The following is a 20,631-nucleotide window of genomic DNA, read 5'->3' on the forward strand; positions in this document are numbered from 1 at the left end:
GATATAAGAGTTTACAGTTGCTTCACAGCGATATAAATGTGGAAAAGCTCAGGCGTCCACCTCTTAGTCGCCTTTTTGTCCACCTAAAAAATTCATAATTGTTACAAGCGATCAAGAGTTAATGAACAATCAACAAAGCATCCTATTACATTAGCAACCCCGCAATCTGATGCTATCATAATTTTCAGCAATGTCAGGAATGCTCACGAACCCCCAACATTTGCCAAAAAACTTACTACTAACTCAAGGTATCTTTCAAATAAGCTTCAAAATTGCAATTTTTTTTATCAAACATTAAATTCAGTCCTCTATATCCGTAATACGCGCGCGAGGCTCAAACCTTTGAATACTATTTTTTTTACTACTACTATTAAATCAAATATCAAAAATCCAGCATCACCATCGTGGCGAACAAAATAGTTTTTGCAGTTCTACAATAATTATTAAAAAGTCGTTAAAAGAGCTATCCATACAAAATAATCCGTTAAAAATAACTTCGTCAAGATACATAATTTGTCAATTCATAAAAAAAATCACTGGATAACCGTTCAAAAGACAGTTTTAACGTGTGAAATGCAATGTCTCTTAAATTCTGCTAATGTTGTTGAACGTTTAATGTGTCTAGGCATCGAATTGAAAACATTTATTCCTTTAAAAAATATTGAATTCTGTGAAGCACAAGTCAAGAAATGTGGTGTTCTTATTTCATCCGCGTTTCTAGTATTATATCTATGATAGTCACTTCCTCTATCAATTCGATCACACAAATATCGAAGCCGCAAACCGTTAACTTCTTTAAAAATGAACACCATAGTCAAATATACAATTCTTTGCTTCACCGACAACCATTGTAAGGCGTCTAGCATGAAAGTTGAGGAAGTGAATCTATTACATCTCAAAATCAAACGTATTATTTTATTCTACAAGCGCTGTAATCTCGATATTTGTGTTGCATTGGACAGAAATAAAATGGATGGGCAAAAGTCTACATGAGGAGAGTTGATTGATTTGTATAGCTGTATTTTACTGGCAATAGTTAAATCGTTTTTCAATCGACATAGAATTTCATACTTCTTGGCAATTTTCTTGATGACATTGTCAATGTGAGAGTTGCACTTAAGTTTGTCATCAATAATCACGCCAAGATGTTTAATCTCCTGAACGCGATCAATAGTCTCATCATCAATTACAACAGAGACGTTCTCATTTACTCGATTCCGCGAAATTTCCATAAATTTAGTTTTACTTGTATTCAATTTTAACTGCTTACACTTCAACCATCTACTTAGATACTGCAAATCTTCATTCAAGTGTAAAACGGCATGATCTTAATCCTTAGCTGCAATGAATAACACAGTATCATCTGCAAAATGTGTCGCAAAATCGTAAAACACGTCGCAAGTCATTAATATACATAATAAATAACAGGGGCCCTAATACACTTCCCTGGGGCACTCCAAGGGTATTCCCCACGGGACTGGAAACAGAATCATTAAAAACAGTCCGTTGAGTTCTGTCAGACAAATAGCTTTCAAACCATTTATATGCAGTACTCGTAATTCCAAAACGCTTGATTGTACTTAACAGTAAGGGCCTAGAAATTGTTTCAAAAGCGCGTTTCAGATCCAAAAAAACAGCAACAATCGTATCTTTACGCTCCAAGTTGTCTTTTCACTTTGCTAACACCAAATTCAATGCAGTTTCACAAGAATGACCTTCCCGATATCCCGATTGTTCTGGTATCAACAAACTATTACTATTTAAATACTCCAACAGCTGGCCTTTAACAACAAGTTCTAAAATTTTCTCTAATGTGTACAACATGTTGATGGGACGAAACTCTTCGGCTTTAATCGTTCCAGCAACTTTTGGAATAGGGACCACTAAGGATTCCTTCCAAATTTGTGGCACATGTCCAGTTTACAATAATTCATTAATAAGGTCCAGCAAGATGTGGCCAATGACATGAAAGCAATCTTGAATAAATCTAGCATTAACATTATCTACTCCAGCCGATTTTCCTAATGAAAAACAAATAACTCTAAGTTCATCTAATGTGATTAGGTAAAAAACTTCAAATCTACAACTACTATTAACTGACTGTTTTATTTCGTCATGTTCATCGACCAATTCAATAGATTGATTAATCAATGAAACACTGTCTACGAAATAATCATTAAACTTAGATGCAATTACTTGTTCTGACTGTTCTAATGTGCCATTAAAAGTTATGGACCGCGGTTTGCAAATACTAGGTTTAAATAAAGATTTCAAAATTTTCCATAACTCTTTGCTGTTGTTTTGATGCTGATCAATCTTCCTTTGAACATATTCACATCAAATTTTCTTTATCGATTGTGAATACTTATTACGCGCCATTGTGTACCTAGTCCAATGATTGTCATTATATGATCTACAAAACTTTTTGTACCACTTGTCACTTTTCCGTTTAAGATGCAAAATATCCAAATTGTACCAGCTGTTCGAGTTTTTCAAAGAAACAAACTTTTGCTCAACTAGTTGAATGGTACACGTTTTCAAAGCGTTATTAAGAACAGCTGTAGGTTCATCTAAGTTACCAGCCGCGAATGGAAAATCCAGGCTTCTCTCAACAAGATTCGAAACAGCTTGCATCGAATATTTCCTCCAGCACTTCAATTTTACAAAATTATCGTTATCGTTAACATGGTCTAAGACATTAATCACTAAAGTCTCATGATCGGTTATTTTCAAATCAGTATCCGTAACTGAACAAATGGAATCAAAATTGGAATAAACGTGGTCAATTAAAGTTCTACTGTGCCTAGAAATACGCGTATACTCATTTACCGTTTGCTTTAAATTAAAAAACTCAGCTAAACGCTTCAAATGATTCGAATTATGGTTATCACGCCAATTAATATTAAAATCACCAGCCAATATATTTAATTTACTAGAATCAAGGAATGTCTCAAACCAGTTCTCTAAAACTTCAACAAAACGCTGGTCACTAGAACTGGGAGAATGATACAAAACACCATAATTACCCATCTTCATGCCACGTACAACTGTAATGCCCAAGAACCAGTTGCCATCAATAACTTCGTTGGTACGAAGGTTGAATTGAACTGATTCTTTGACATAAATAGCAACACCGCCAGTGTGTCTAGAATGTGATAAACAAGCAGCAACAATATATCCCGGAATACTATACTGGTCAAAAGCTTCAGTTTCTACAATATGAGTTTCAGATAATAAAACTAAAAGAGGACGTTTTTCCTCAACAATCTGACGTAATGCTACGTAGTTTGTTGACAACCCCGCAATATTCAAGTATAAAAAATCGAATTGATTCACATTCCTGGAACTTGGCTGCTATTTATTGAAACGCAAGCTGCTTTTCTTCTGATCAAAAAGTCTTTTATAGAGCAAACATTCCGAGCTAAATGCGGCATGGTTGACGTCCAAGTTCATTTTTCGTTCTTTATTCATTTTCAAACAATTAATACATTTCAATACAGTTGACGTACACTCTGACGTTTTGTGTTGTTGGCTGCACCTAGAGCGTCTATCGCAATTTTTGCAATCCATGCTCTTGTGCCCAAATTCTCCACATTTGAAGCATCTCAACACATTAATCGTGAGAACTATCGAGCACCGATCAAACCCTACATTTACTTTTTTCGCACATAACAAACATTTATAAGTATCGATATCGACTTCAATTACAACACTAAACTTGTTATAAGTGAAGCGTGGATTTTCAAACATGTTCACTACTTTTACATCATTAATAGCGATGTCTTCATTTTGACTTTTTAAGTAGCCCACTATTTTCAATCTTGGCACCGAAGTGGGAACAACAGCACTATATTTTTCACCCAGATTGCTTTCAATACCATTTATTATATCACTTACGTTTGCTCCTGTTGCACACTCAACAATAGTGGAGCCATCTTTACCATTCCTAAAATTACTGATTTTGTGTGTTTTTGGATCCAACTGAGTTTTCAAAAACTTACGAGTATCTTCGCAAGGTTGTTTGAACTCTTTTGGTTTAATCACAATGACCGGACGAGTCTTACGATTATCTGGTTTGTTACTTTTACTATTACTGTTACTATTAGTTTTACTTTAACTAACACGACTATGTCTTTTTACAACATCCGCAAAACTCGCATTTTCTTGAAAAACAACATCATCATCATGATCACTATTACTAATTACTAATTTACGTTTTTTGCATCTGGTATTTTGGTCCGATTCCGACTGAATCGTCCTAGATGAACTGCACTGATCATTCTTTACAGCTAATTGGTTTTCCGCATCAATTTTAAAAAATGAACTTTTCATATTATCCAATTTCTCACAAATTAAATTTTCAAGACCATTTACATTTATTCTAATATCTGCCATCCCGCTTTTAACCGCGATGTCCACCTGAGTAGCAATGTGATCTCGCATGCCAGTGATCGAGTCCGAGAGTTGAAAAACCTTTTTCATCTCTTCCTCTATCCTTTTGACGCGCGAGATCAGATCATTCTGCTCGTCACAACTCTGATCTGATAGACAACTATCACACTTGAACAGAATATTTGCATTATCTGCTATAAGCCTGGCCGCAGTCTTAGTGAGTGCCGCACAAGCGAAATGGAACGTTCCATTGCACGGACCTACACATGTAACTGGGAGCCCACTCATAGCAATAGACTGCTCGCATACATTACACACATCCATTTTACCAAATTAAACGCTAACACTGTTAGCAGCAGACATATACAGGGGAGGAGAACACAAAATAAAATTTTACCGCCACAGCTCACTATACAAAAGCAATAGCGCGCCGGGGGGAAAATACAAAATTAAACAAAAACTAGTTGCTAGGCAACCTTTCCTCTACTTATCCTGTTAGAAAAACACCACGGGCACGCGTTGAAATAATCCTTTCGTGGCACACGCCACTATTTCACACGAAATTATGAATTTATTTTCACAGCACAACTCAACTAAAACACTACTTTGTACGCCATACTACGTAATCCAAACAAATTGAAACCGATTGACGGAGGTTCATTTTCTTCTTTAATCAAATGACATTAAAATACTTTGCAACTTATTTTGCTCTTGAATATAATCAGTAGACCGATGCAAAATTTGAAAATCAACCTCCCAAAATTTGAACTCATTTAGTGAGAAACTGACTTGGCATAAACCATTTGAAGTTTATATGGGAATTACTATGGAGAAAGCATAATTTCGGTTCATATCGATCTCAAAATTCACCAGTTTACTGCCTCTTTACTTTAGAAAATGATAACTGAGCTTGTTAAAAATTCCTCAGCTACAACTTTGTTCAAGATCACTTTTCGATCAAATGTAAGGAACAAAAATTATTAATAATTCAAGTCACTTATGTCTTATGATTATGCATCAGAGTTCGAAATTTTCGCCTACTTGAGAAGAGAAGCGTCATTTTTCACCTGCTAGGAGAAATAGATGAGAATGTGAGAAGCGAGAGAATATTATACGCTCACAGCAGTTTTCGCGAGAAAAGCAACAGCGATTTATTTTTTTCGGAGAGCATGAGCGGCAGATAAATCGTTTCTTTTTCAGTGAATTCTTGATGCCGATAATGATTTTTCACTTCTTTCATAAGTGAACCCTACACGATTACTTTTATTGACAATAATCGTATTGTCAATACATTCTATATTGACTTCAATATATCGAGATTGACAATATTTCTGAATTCACATCATCAATATTATTGTCAATAACTCCCCAGTTTCCCTCGAAAATGCTTACTTTGTAGTCATTATTGAGTATTTTGCGGTAACCGTGTAGACTGTGGAATTTTGACGTCTTTGAAAGAGTTTCCAAAAAAGCTGAAACAAACAACTTTCCCGCATGAACGCGAACCATAACTTAACCATACATTAAAAATGTAGAAAATGGCTCATAATCCCTGCTAAGCATTAACTGAAATTAAAAGGAAAGTTTATGTGAACGTTTGAGTGATAACGTTTTAAACTTAAATATTATGGATTATTGGAACTGGACCTTAGAAATAATTGGTTGTTAAGAACCATTACCATTCAAAATTCTTGTTTTCCCATAAATTTTCGAAAAGAGAACTATATTAGAACCTTTAATTTACGGTTTAGCGACTTTGCAGTAAAATTAATTGTTTATGAGACAAGCAAGCGTTCTCTAATACACAACAATTGTCTATTAGGGTGGGAAACGGATTCGAAAATTAAATGTCATTAGTCAAATACATCCGTAGACCATGTAGGTCCACCGTTGTATAATTGGCAATGCACCCGTGTAATGAATGGGAATTGTGGGTTCGAATCCCCCCGGTGCCCTTAGATTTTTTTCGCAAATTTTCTCTCTCACACACACACACACACGTCTGTGTGCTTACCTCTCAGTACGTTCAAACTTTCTCAAAAACATATATTAAAACCTTTTTATTTATGGTTTGAGAACTATAAGGGTAATGGTTATGGTAGTTATTAAGGTCCATTTGTGATTTTGTAGAATCGGTCAACTTTATGTGTAATATATGGTGAATTGGTAGCTTTTAAATTAATGAACTTTATCACTCAAACGTTCATGTAAAGTTAATTAACCATGTCAGTTAAAGTTTAGCAGGGATCATAAGCCATTTTAACCATTGTTGTAATGGTCATGTTATGGTTTGCGTTTATGCGGGTTGGCGAAGAAAGTTTTTTGCTAGGATGTTTCTGTAAAAATTTAGCTGTAGCACCATCTGGACAGCGTGATCTTGAACTAAACTACATATGTTAAAATAAATTCCTTATTCACCCGACCAACTTTGCACATGACACCAAATCTCTAGGAGCGCTATGATGTTTATCCAACAAAAGTAGACTCTGCCCCAGTGTGCGGGGTAAGTAAAGTAAACGGTTTGAGAGGCTATACAGCGTAAATGCATTAAAGTACTTCGACGTACATACAAAGTACACCATTGTATCACAAACGATGTGCTCCGTCTGCTCGAAAACTTTGGTGACGAACCTGCTATTGCATTTTTTCAGTGTACCACATGGCAACACTACACACTAATCCAGTCAGTAAGGTTTTACTGGGTTTTTGAATTGCGGAACTGTTCGGTAAAACTTAAAAACATCTGTGGAAAATCCAAAAATGAGAAAATTTATTCCAAACTAGTGCAGACTTAGTTCTGTTAACTCCATTTAATGGTAGAAAATAAAATTTATCGGTGTAATTGATTCCGTACTGATAACGGTTATTTGAATTCGTACCGACTTTTTCAGCAATTCAAAAACCCAGTAAAAAAATACTGACTCCTGTAAAATAATCTAAGTGTGTACTACTGGATTGTACTAGCATTTTCACCAAATGTACTAGGATGTTTTGGTTCTATCTCCTTCTTTCTACTCAAAAATGAAATGCATAAAAAATGACGATATGATACACTCTTTGCACACTGTCAGAGATCATTGCGCACAAAATCAACTTTGTTCAAATCAAAACAAAAATACTAGTCCATCTGGTGGCTGATGGCACAAGCTTCTAAGAAAACTCTTTTACAGCGAATCACATTATTTAAATTGTTTTCTTCGCCAGTTAGTCGTCTGTCACTTCGTTTGTGGTATAGTTTACTATACGAATGAATTGTATTGATAAAAAAATATTGCATTTTTTTATAAAACCGCTTTAAAGCAGCCAAGCTGTACTTGTAGCTGTCATTGAACTTGGTATAATGCTACCAATATTGTAAAAAGCGTACTTTCCACCAGGGTTACTTCCACTCACTTGCTATAAAAAAATGTTTTTCGGAATTATGTAATCATGAAACAGTTTAATGCTAATTAGTACTTGTAAGTTACATGAAGAGATCATGAAGTATATGTTTGACACATAAAATCTGTCAATATTGCTTTCAGTGCGCCACAATCAGCGATTTTTCGACTCGTGAGCGCTCACTCTGAGTGAACGCTCACGAATCATAAGATCGCTGATTGTGACGCTCTCAAAGCAAAATTGACAGGTTTTATGGGTCAAACACATACTTTACTCCCTCTTGTTGTTACTTACAAGTGCAACATAGCATAATAACATCTAATGATTGCATAATCCCCAAAAAAATGTTTTCTAGCAAGTGAGTGGAAGCAACCCTGCACACTAAAGTACATCGATTTTTATTTTCACTTTTTGAAGCAGAGATGAGCTTCCTTTCTTTGATTTTTGTTTTGCTGAATTCATATCCTAAACCACTGTGCACTGCGTCTTGCACTGCCTTCTGGAAGCGCTACATTTTGTTGTTGGATTTCAAATCCCATTTAGATTAGTGACGTTTAGCGCACGCACACTAGCGGGTGCATCGCCAGGTAAAGTTGTTTATTAATTTCCTCTGACTAACCTTAAAAAATATATCACATTAGATCTGTCAAAGTGAGTTTGAAAGCTATTTGTTATGTATTTTCCTCGGATTTTCACTAACACGCTCTTACATATCGCACCACACCAACCGGACGTGAAAATCTCTATTCACCTCAAAGTTGCTACTAACTGACAGTCTGTATCGAAACACAGCCAAGCAAAACCACTCACCGATCCCGTCGCTCCGGCCGGCGGCCACCGTACTCGTACGGTGGCGAGGCGGGTCGCCCCTGGCGGTCCATCCAGGAGCAGGTTTGCCGGTTTGGGGGCGGCGGGTAGGCGCCCACCGATGCGCCACCGGCCCCTCCCGACCCACCGCCGGTCGGTCCTCCCACAAGGCCGGCACTCCCCAGCGGATCGGCCACGGCAGCCGCCAGTCGACTGGTGCTGCCAACCACGCTCGGAGGTGGCCCGAACCCGTGCAGCGGTGCGGTTGAGTTGATCATCGAGGTCCCTGCCGAGGGGGGCGCCCGGACGGTCATGCTGATCTGGCGCGACGATTTCAGGATCTGCACACATCTCTACAGTTTTAGGGTGAGAAGAAAAACGAAAAAGCAAACGTGGCAATAGAAGAGAGAAGAGTCTTCTAAATACAGGGATAGTGTTGTAGCTTGTAAAAATCAGAGAAGGGGTGGTAGGGCAATAGGGGTGCTAGGGGTGGTAGTTCACATCTACGAAAATGGAGCTTGTTTAGAAAGTGAGGAAAAAAACGAGCACTAGGTAGAAGGTAGGCGGAAATAATAGCAATACATTTAGCGCGGTTTTAAGAATGCACTTGAAAACACGTAAGCTAACTTACTGAAAAGGAAATGGCGGGGATTCCAGCAGGGTAGGGGGTTTTCATGCACAAGTAAATTGGGAATTGTTGGAACGTTCAATAAATCACCCGCCATGGAGTGGGCGCACTACGGGAAGTAGCCATCGGAACACGATTAGTCCATTTGTTCTGAGCAATTATGGTGTGCTACACGAGTCGGAAATTTAATAACTTTCGGATGCATGCCTGAATTAAGGCTTTTTGCCATTCACTTGTTGCATTTTAATACTGATGATCGAATGTGTTGTATTTTTCGGTCTGTATCTCGAACATGAAAGTAATCCTACTACAATGGTTCACTATATAGATTTTGCTTCACCAAGCTCAATGGATTTAAAATCAGGTCATGACCATTCCCTTAAAATTTGAGCTCATTGGGATGTGAACTCATACTGCACTGGCCTTCAGATATGGGAATTACTAAAGGAAAAGTGAACTTTTTGTTCTCACCATGCTAGCACTTCGCCATAATGATGTACGGAAAAGCTTGTGAAATTTTATCGCCTACTACTTTACTACCACTTTTAGATTAGACTTCAAGGTAATTAGTCTGTCACTAACTTTCTGATATCATTGATCTACTGCTTTCAGGGCAACACTGAATCTTGCACTTATGCTATAGCTGCAATCTTGTAGTGCAGTGTTGCCTGCTGAGCAGTTTATGGAGCATGTCACAAGAATATCATCATACTAATTAATTAATCACTAATTATCCAGATGTTCAATTAAAAGCTGATATAAATCAAGTTTATTCATATATCATTATGGTATAAGGTTAGGACGAGTTGAGATTACGATGAGAACAAAAGTTTTACTTTTCTCATAGTAATTCCCATATAAACTTCAAAGGTCCAGTGGACTAGCAGGACCGGATTTTAAACCCATTGAACTGGTGAAGCAACCGCCCCAATAACCACAAATCTTTGCAAATGAAAATTAAAAAAGAGGAATTAATTCCAACATTAACATGGCGATGCGAATGTCTGCTCTTATTTTATGAATTCTTTTTGGCCAATTCTATCTTTTTCACAAGCTCGTTCCCATGAGTAGTCTGTCTTGATGCCATTACCGAGTAAGTACCTACTTCCACTTCCATCTAGCTCTTAAGAATGTGGTGGATCGTAGTTGAGGTGATAGAAACTACCATAGACGTATGCAGGTAAGGATTAATTTTAAATAGTCGTAAATTCATAAATTAAACAAAGACATCATGACCAGGGCTCTACAATTTCGAAGCTCTAAAATGAACTCGTGTTTTGTTTCTCTCATACATACGTGTTCGACGCTTCATTTCTATAACGCCTAGCTAGACTATCAGCAAGAAACGAAAATAAAAAAGAAGGACGCTTGGAAGGAAAGGCTGGCTGTGGAACTTCTCGTCGTTGCTTTGCTCATCGCTTTCAATGTAAATAACGTCGATTTTCTAGTTAAACGAACTTCATTATGGCTTTCAATCCCCTTTCACGAACACTCTATCGCCGCTCTTTCAATTTGTTTAAAATGCGTTATGTCCCGTTTTCGATCATTTTTTTTAGATAAATATATGGATTGAAGATAAATTAGAAATATGACGTGTAATCTTCAAGTGTTTTGACGTGAGAAATGCTTTAAATGTGTTATTTCATTTTCCGTCATATACGTCATGAAACCTCTGTTGATGTGTTTCATGAAAGAGAAAACTATCAAAGTCGAGCGCTCTTTCGCTCATCCATTTCGACGAAGCTTGAAAGGAAGACCAATGGAGCGACGGGAGAAAGAGAGACAAGCGATTGAACATTTGTTTGTGCACGCCGACTGAGGTTCTAGAATGCTGCGAAGCTGTTCGACTTTAACAGAAAAAGAAAGCCAGCAGTCTCTTCGTCGCATCGATTTGGTCGATTGAAGCTGATATTGTGACGCCCTGATCATGACAGCAATAAAATATCTAGGGGTGGGAGCATCCATTATTGTAATGCTTAACAGTTTGCGGGCGTTTCATAATTTTAAGCTCTGTTTTTACCTTTTCTTTGAAACAAACTTAATTATGATTTAGATATGATACGAGTAAAATAGGTTAATTAGGCCGGAACAAATCTCAAGTTTTTCTTTTGTCAACCCCCCTCCCCCTCCTGTGAAAGTTTGGAATTTCACAAAGGGGAAAATTAGAAAAAAATCAGTGTATATTTATTCGCTATTTCATTTGGGTATGGATATTCGCTTTGCTAGATTTTATTATGTTGTAGAATATTATCCTTCACAGCTAAAAAAAAGTAGTGTATATATCCGTTACTATGATGCACATAAATGGAGCGTCATATATCATACAAGTTTAGATTATAGATCGTGTAAATTTATGAGACATGTCATGCAATATTCCATATATTGTATGCAACTGTCCACTTTTGTTTGCAACATTTCTTGCAAGCTGCTAGCTTACGTGAAAAGGAAGTTTACATGCATGAATGTTTGCATGCATGGATGTTTACATCGCCAGTAAAATTCAGAATTTTTTGGTGTGTTGTTCTTCTATAGATTTTTTACTTAAATCGGTACTAGACCGGTACGGCAGAAAAGGTCTTTGAAATCAGATCAGCCGGTTGAGTTGTTGAAAACGGATTTGATCGAACTCATTCCTAATCTTGTTTAACAACTCAGGTGACATCTTTCAAATCAGATTCAAAACTGAACCGAATAAGTCATCAACACGTTTCTAACTGAGTTTAAACCTTTCTGTTATGTTATTCAATCCTTTTTAAAGTTGTTAAAGCTTTCCTGAAGTGATCCAACATATCCCGATCCTTTAAAGAATTAGTTTCGGATTTTGTGGTGTGATGCCACATAAGCTGATTTAATCTCTTTCCTAAATGAATCCTGCATTGATTCAACTTTTTTCAAACTGAATCCAAACTTGTCAAGACGGGTTTGAAATGTTCCTAAGTGAGCCCCAGATTTTTGTTAACTGTTTTGGCATTTGTCAAGGACACAATCTTGTTTAGCTTTCCTAAAAGTGTAGAGTTTTCCGAAATGAACCGACACTTTTTTTTAGCTTAAATTATCAAACTGAGTCTAACCTTTTCTTAACTTGTTCAATACCTTCCTTAGGGAGTCCAAACTTTTCTGTTGAGTGATAGAATTATATTTAATGTTAGTCAAAGCTTTTTTGAAGTGATTCAACTAACTTTTAACGTAGATCCCGCATCCATTGACCCCTTCCTCGTTCTTGTGAGATTCACATTCTTAGAAAATTAGGATGAAATTTTAAAGAATGGACCTTCATGTGTTCATACCAGGTGGAAGATTTTTTTAAGCAAGCACAATTGTTGAGAAAACTGGGTTTATATCCACAAAAGTACGTATTTTTATAGAAATTTAGGTTTCTTGATCAGCCAAGTGGGATTTTGCCTCCGTCCTTTGGTCCTTCAAGAAGTACTGAATATGGATAGTCCAAGAAACTTCAGGAAAGTTTAGTAACCTTATGACAAATTTTGGGAACTTCACAGAAGATCCAAGATATTCCCGGAGATCCAGAAAATTTCTGGCATGCTAAAGGATCTTTATGTCGGTTCCATTTACAGCTTTCCCTCGAAGAACGCGTTACCCACTGAGTTGCACCAACCGCTTTTTCTCGGTGGGCTTTCAACCAAGTGCTCTGATTTTCTGTGAGTGACTAGTTCATCCCTACTCACATGCAAAAAATCAGACCGACTGGTTGAAACCCCGCCGACAAAAAGCGGTGGGTGCAACTCAGTGGGTAACGCGTTCTTCGGGGAAAAGCTGTAAATGGAAGCGACACAAAGATCCTTTAGCATGTCAGAAATTTTCTGTACTTTCGGGAATATCTTGCATATTCTGCGAAGTTCCCAAAATTTGTCATAAGGTTACTAAACTTTCCTGAAGTTTCTTGGACTATCCATATTCAGTACTTCTTGAAGATTCCCGCTATTTTATTTGAATCAAGTTCTCGAAATTAACTCATGGAACTTCCCCAAATTCCACCGAACAGTTCATTAAGTTGCCCTGATGTCAATGGAACTGCCCTAAAGCTCCTTGGTCTTCACAGAAGTGAATTTTCCTTAAATCTTTGAGATTGCCCCGAAGCTATCGGTACTTATCCTTGAAGTTCTTCGGGGGATAGCTGTATTTCAGAGCAGTTCTAAGAACATGATCAGTAGAATAGAAGACACATCACGGAAGCTCCGTAAACTTCAGGGCACTCCCATTAACTTCACAAAAAGGTCGGAAACTTAATAGAAGTTCTGAGAGATTAATGAAAAAGCCGAGAAATTCAAATAAGTGTCATAAACAAACCATGGGATCGAAAGAAAAGATCAGGAAACTTTGGAAAAAAAAACTTGAGGAACTTCGGAAAAACTCCCAGAATTTTATGGTGGTTCCATTAGCTTAAGATTTTTTTTAATTATTTTGACAGGCGAATTGCGGGCAGCTAAAAGATGTTCCGGAAATTTTACAAAAATCCAAAGACTTCCAGATTTCCAGATAACTTCGAGAACTTCACAGGAGTCCAGAGAATATCAGAAAAACCAGAGATGCACAAGCCGATGGCTGAAAGTCTCTTTAATAAAGAAAAATAAAGATAAAGATCAGAAAAACTTCAGTAAATTCATTTTTCGAAGAGTTCTACTTCAACTTTCATTTCAAAATTTGGCCTATTCAATTCTGAGAAAATCAGTAATGAAAATTCAGTGTGAATTTTGTAGTGTTATAACTTTAAGAGCAGTGTTCACTCGGCTGTCGACAAAAGCAGGCCACTCTCGATGTGTGCTACGCGATCGTCTGTTTTCTCAGCAGCAACCATTGTGTGGTCCTCCTCATTGTTCTTCATCAGCAGTTCTTTCGGTCGATGCGCCGTCGACTTTGGAAAGAAACCGTTTCGTGATGAGTGTGTGAGTGTTGACCACGTTTTGCGTCCATTGCTGCAATGGAAGCGCTTTGCCCCACGATGGCGTAACTGCCATACAATGAAACCACTGGAAGCGGCTCCAGTTCTGATGGAGGAGGCTTTTTGGATAGCGGAAGATAAAGTGTTTATTGTGTTGTACCTTTTGACTATAGTTTTAAGATGTATTGTATAGTGACCAAGAATCCTCGGCTCTGTAAAGTTAATTCGGTTGAGCCTTATCAAATAAATTAACGTACAAAAAAAAAAACTTTAAGAGCAGTTGAAGTATACAACAATTGGAAAACACATTAAACCAGTTATCTTTGCACTCAATTCCAGTCAATACCTTTAGAATGACTAATAAAGATCGAAAATCGGTCGTAAAATGGCAGATATATGAGCAAAAAACATTTCCATGTTTTTTTTTAAAAGGTGGCCCCAAACTTATGATCGGGAGTGTACTTTTGAAAAATGTGCAATCACTTCGGAAAGTACTGCGCCACCTCATAAATAATCGGAAACACTTTGGAAAGTACTAAATCAGCTTCGAACAGAATTAAATCACTTCGGAAATGTTCGGAATATTGAATCAGTTCAAAAAAAGGAAGGAGCTGAATTACTTTTGAAAATTTCGGAATCCCTTAGGAAAGTACTGAATCAATTCAAAAAATTATCGGAATCACTTTAGAAAAGTTAGGAATCACTGCGCAAAGAACTAAATCAATTCAAAATGGTTCATCAATTCATCAATTACTTTGGATAGAACTAAAATAACTCCAGAAATGTTCTAAATCACTTCGGAAAAATATGTTCGGAATCCCTTCGGAAAGATCTGAATCATTCATAAATGTTCCAAATCACTTCTAAAAGTTCTGAATCAATTGTAAAGGTTCTGGTTAATTTCAGAAAAATTTGGAAACACTGCGTAGATAACTGAATAATTTCAGAAATGTTCATAGTAACTCCTGAAATTGACGAATCACTACATAAATGATCGGAGTAACTTCGGAATGTACAGAATCATGAAATAAATGTTTGAGATCACTTATGAAAGTAAAGAATCTCTTCCTTAAAGGTTTGAATCACTTCAGAAATGTTCATAATCACTTCGGAATGTACTGAATCACTTCAGAATTGTTCGGAGTCACTTCGGATAGTACCCATTCACTCCACAAAACCCCTAAATCACTTCGGAAAGTACTGAATCGCTTCAGAAAACTTCTGAATCAATTGGAAAGGAACTGAATCCATTCCGAAAAGTTTGGAATCTCTCCAGAAAGCATTTCATCACCTCAAAAATGCTTGGAATAACTTCGGAAAGAACCAAATCACTTCAGAAAATTTTGGAATCACTTCGAAAGGAACTGAATCCATTCAGAAATGTTTGGAATCTTTTCAGAAAGCATTTCATCACCTCAACAATGCTCAAAATTAGTTCGGAATGTACTGAATCATTTGATAAATGCTTGAGATCACTTATGAAAGTACAGATTCACTTCAGAAAAGGTTTGAATCACTTCTGAAGAAACTGGATAACTTCAGAAATGTTCATAATTACTTCGAAAAGTACTAAATCACTTCAGAATTGTTCGGAGTCACTTCGGCTAGTACTGATTCTCTTCACAAAAGCTCTAAATCACTTCGGGAAGTACTGAATCTCTTCAGAGAAATTCAGAATCAGTTAAGAAAAAAACCTAAATCACTCAGGAAATTTCGGAATCACTTTGAAAAGAACTGAATCTATTCCGAAATGTTTGGAATCTCTTCAGAAAGTATTGAATCACCGCAAAAATGATCTTAATCACTTTGGAATGTACTAAAATACTTCAGAGAAATTCAGAGTCACTTCGGAAAGAACCAAATCGCTTCAGGAAATTTTGGAATCTTTTCATAAATGTTTGAAATCTCTTCAGAAAGTATTGAATCACCTCAAAAGTGCTCGGAATCTTTTCGGAATGTACTAAATCACTTAATAAATGTTTGACATCACTTATGAAAGTACAGAATCACTTCCGAAAAGGTTTGAATCACTTCTGAAGAAACTGAATCACTTCAGCAATGTTCATAATCACTTCGGAAAGAACTGAATCACTTAAGAATTGTTCGGAGTCACTTTGGATAGTACCGATTCACTTCACAATACCTCTAAATCCCTTCGGAAAGTACTGAATCTCTTCAGAGAAATTCAGAGCCAATTCGGAAAAAAAACTAAATCACTTCAGAAAAGTTCTGAATCTCTTGGAAAGGAATTGAATCCATTCAGAAATGTTTGGAATCTCTTCAGAGAGCATTTCATCACCTCAACAAGGTTTGGAATCACTTCGGGATGTACTGAATCGTTTAATAAATGTTTGAGATCACTTATGAAAGTTCAGAATCACTTTATAAGAGAATTGAATCACCTATGAAGAAACTGAATCAATTCAGAAATGTTTCGTATTTCTCCAGAAAGAATTGAATCGCCTCAACAATGCATGAAACACTTCAGAAAATTTCAGAATCACTTCGAAAGGAACTGAATCCATTCAAAAATATTTGGAATCTCTTCAGAAAGCATTTCATTACCTCAACAATGCTCGGAAACATTTTGGAAAGTACTAAATCACTTCAGAGAAATTTAGAGTCACTTCGGAAAAAACAAAATCACTTCAGAAAATTTTGGAATCACTTCGAAAGGAACTGAATCCATTCAGAAATGTTTGGAATCTTTTCAGAAAGCATTTCATCACCTCAACAATGCTCGAAATTAGTTCGGAATGTACTGAATCATTTAATAAATGCTTGAGATCACTTATGAAAGTACAGATTCACTTCAGAAAAGGTTTGAATCACTTCTTAAGAAACTGAATCACTTCAGAAATGTTCATAATTACTTTGGAAAGTACTAAATCACTTCAGAATTGTTCGGAGTCACTTCGGCTAGTACTGATTCTCTTCACAAAAGCTCTTAATAACTTCGGAAAGTACTGAATCTCTTCAGAGAAATTCAGAATCAATTAGGAAAAAAAAAAACTAAATCACTTCAGGAAATTTCGTAATCACTTTGAAAAGAACTGAATCTATTCCGAAATGTTTGGAATCTCTTCAGAAAGTATTGAATCCCCGCAAAAATGCTCTGAATCACTTCGGAATGTACTTAATCACTTCAGAGAAATTCAGAGTCACTTCGGAAAGAACCAACTTCAGAAAATGTTGGAATCATTTCGAAAGGAACTGAATTTATCCACAAATGTTTGGAATCTCTTGAGAAAGGGTTGAATCACCAAGAAGATGCTCGGAATCACTTCGGAATGTACTGAACCATTTAATAAATGCCTGAGATTACTTATGAAAGTACAGAATCCCTTCAGAAAAGGTTTGAATACGTCTGAAGTAACTGATTCACTTCAGAAATATACATAATCACTTCAGAAAGTCCTGAATCACTTCATAATTGTTCAGAGTCACTTTGGATAGTACCGATTCACTTCACAAAACTTCTAAATCCCTTCGGAAAATAATGAATATCTTCGGAATGCACTTAATCATTTAATAAATGTTTGAGATAACTTATGAAAGTACAGAATCACTTCCAAAAAGGTTTTAATCACTTCTGAAGGACCTATATCACTTCAGAAAGGTTCATAATCACTTCGGAAAGTACTGAATAGCTTCAAAATTGTTCGGAGTCATTTCGGATAGAATCGATTCACTTCACAAAAGCCCTAAGTCACTTCGGAGAGTACTGAATCTCTTCAGAGAAATTCAGAGTCACTTCGAAAAGAACTAAATCACTTCAGAAAATAAATCACTTCAGAAAATTTCGGAATCTCTTTAGAAAATTTCGAAATCTTTTCAGAAAATTTCGGAATCGCTTCGAAAGAAACTAAATCTCTTCAAAACTAACTGAATCACCTCAACAATGCTCGGAATCACTTCGAAAAGGACTGAATCCCTTCAGAGAAATTCAGAGTCACTTCGAAAAGAACTCAATCACTTCACTGATTTTCTGAAGTGATTCAGTACTTTTTGAAGAAGATTTGTTTTTATTTTTTAATTAGTCTGTGCTGACTCAGATGTTTATGAAGTAATTAAATATTTTCTGGTGCTATATGGGAAATGGCTCTATGGATCAAAGATTAGGCCCATCGCTAAAAATCTGCTATTTATCAATTTTATCTAGATGAACGCGTCATTTGGACGGTACTAATGGATTGTTTTGATCGCTATTGAAAATTTAGTCGATTGCTGAAATTATATCTGGGCCCAAATTACTTCGATTTCCCCTATTTAACTTTTCTGAAGTGATTCTGTTATTACAAAATAATTCAGTTCTTGAGGAAGTGATTGCAAATTTGAGTAAATTAGTGCAGTACTTTCCGAAGTGATTCTGAAACATTCTGAGTTATGCAGTACTATCTGAAACTAGTCCGAGATTTTGTGAGGTGATTCAGTTCATTCCGAATGAAAGTGCTTACAAACGTTCTGGAAAGTGTCGATATATTTAAAAGTGGTTCAGAACATTTCTGAAGTGATTCAATAATTATCCGAAGAGTTTTAGAGTTTTTCTGAAGGGATTTTGTACTTCCTGAAGTGCTTTCAATCTTTTCTAAAGTGATTCAGTTCTTTCTGAAGTGATTCAGTATGCACGGGAAAAAAATAGTTCCCATATTCGTGAACCACAGCCGTGAACCATAGTTCACGATGTATATTTGAGAAAATTTTGTTCTGGATAGCTGGCCGTGATTTTTAGTTCACGGTCCGTTCCCGTTTTCGGGAACGGATTTTTTCCGAGTGGAAGGGATTCCACATTTCCTGGAATGATTCAATACTTTCTGGAGTGATTCCAAACTTTTCTGAAGTGATTCAATGTTTTCTGAAGTGATTCAGTACTTTTTGAAATAAGAAGATGCTTTCCGAAATGATTATGAAGCGATTCAGTACTTCCGAACATTCCTCAAGTGGTTCAGTATTTTCCGCACAGATTCCGAAACTTCTGAAGTGATTCAGTGCATTCTTAAGTGATTTAATTATTTTTTAAGTGATTTCGTTCTTGCGGAAGGTGTAAAACGATTCAGTACTTTCCGAAGTAATTGTGAACTTTTCTGAAGCGATAATGTACTTCTGAGGTGATTCCGTACATTCCTGACGTGATTGAGTATTTTCCGAAGTAATTCCTAACATTTCTGAAGCGATTTAGAGCATTCCTAAGTGATTCAATTATGATTGAGTTCTTACGGAAGTGATTACAAACTTTCTGAAAATATTCAGTATTTTCCAAAGTGGTTCAAGAATTTTCTAATGTGATTAAATTCTATCCGAAGAGTTTTCGAGCTTTTCTGACCTGATTCAGTACTTCCGGAAGCGATTACAAACTTTTTGGATTGATTCAGTACTTTACGGAGTGATTACAAACGTTTCTGAAGTGATTCAGTACTTTCTGAAGTGATTCAGTATTTTCTGAAGTGATTCAGTACTTTCCGAAGTGATTATGAACTTTTCTAAAGCAATTCTGTACCTCCGAAGTGATTTCGACCTTTTCTGAAGTATTCAGTATTCAGTATTCAGTATTCAGTATTCAGTTCAGTATTCAGTATTCAGTATTTTCCGTGTTTCCGAAAACTTTTGAAGTGATTCAGTGCATGTCTTAAGTGATTCAATTATTTTCGGAGTGATTCAGTAAAAACTTTCTACAATGATTCCAATTTTTATGAATGGATTCCGATCCTTTCTACACTTTGTGTGTAGTGGTTCTAAACTTTTCTAAAATGATTCAAGTAATTCAGTACTTACAGAAGTGATTCCAAGATTTTCTTACGTATTTCATTACTTTTCAAAATGATTCTAAATCCTTCTGAAGTGGTTCAGAAAATTCTAAAGTTATTTCAAATTTACCGAAGTGTTTCTGTACTTTCCGAAGTGATTCCTTATATATTTTTTTAGTAATCCAGTACTTTCTGAAGTGATTAAAAACTTTTCTGAATCGAATAAGTACTTTCAGAAGTTATTCCGAACATTTCTAAAGTGATACAATCAAGGAATCAAAACTATCTCCAAATGACAAAATGACAAGCGATGAACGAATGATCACGCTGTGTCACTTGGAGTGGTAGAAGGAAACGAGCAAATTGTTGGCTAGCTGCTTCACGAAGTAAAGCCGAAGATGATACACGTGTGTTATTGCTCGCAATATCGGAATATTGGAACAAAATATCATGCTTGATTTTGATTTTACAAGCTCCTTTGATATTGCGAGACTATTCACAACGTGCAAAAATCAAGCTGAGAGTTGACTCGACACAAAAATGATTCCATTGCACATCGTTTTTTAGAAAGAGAAAGCATAGTTTGCTATTTCTTTTTTATCTTCACCGATGGCAGACGCACAGGGACTGCTGCAAGCCGTTATGGAAGTTTCGGTTGCATTCGGGTGTAAAGCAAAAATCATTAAACTCAATCTCACCACAGTTTTGTGAGATTTGCAGTTGGTGAGTTTTGTTAGCTTGATATTCCGAGCTGCGATATCACAGCTTGCAAAATCAAC

The 20,631-nt window shown here is 36.4% G+C and overlaps 1 protein-coding gene across 1 annotated transcript in view; it reads right to left on the reverse strand.

Moving 5' to 3' along the window:
• Positions 1–20,631, reverse strand: part of dysc (dyschronic) — a 550,335-nt gene that overhangs the window by 267,874 nt on the left and 261,830 nt on the right. Inside the window, exon 8 of the mRNA XM_065219616.1 lies at positions 8,584–8,933. Coding sequence (XP_065075688.1) covers positions 8,584–8,933 — 350 coding nt within the window. The remainder of the gene's footprint in view (positions 1–8,583; positions 8,934–20,631) is intronic.

Source organism: Ochlerotatus camptorhynchus, unplaced genomic scaffold (genome assembly GCF_037179485.1).
Source record: "Ochlerotatus camptorhynchus isolate MF236.1 unplaced genomic scaffold, CSIRO-AGI_Acam_v1.1 ptg000107l, whole genome shotgun sequence".
In the NCBI taxonomy this organism is placed as follows: domain Eukaryota; kingdom Metazoa; phylum Arthropoda; class Insecta; order Diptera; family Culicidae; genus Ochlerotatus; species Ochlerotatus camptorhynchus.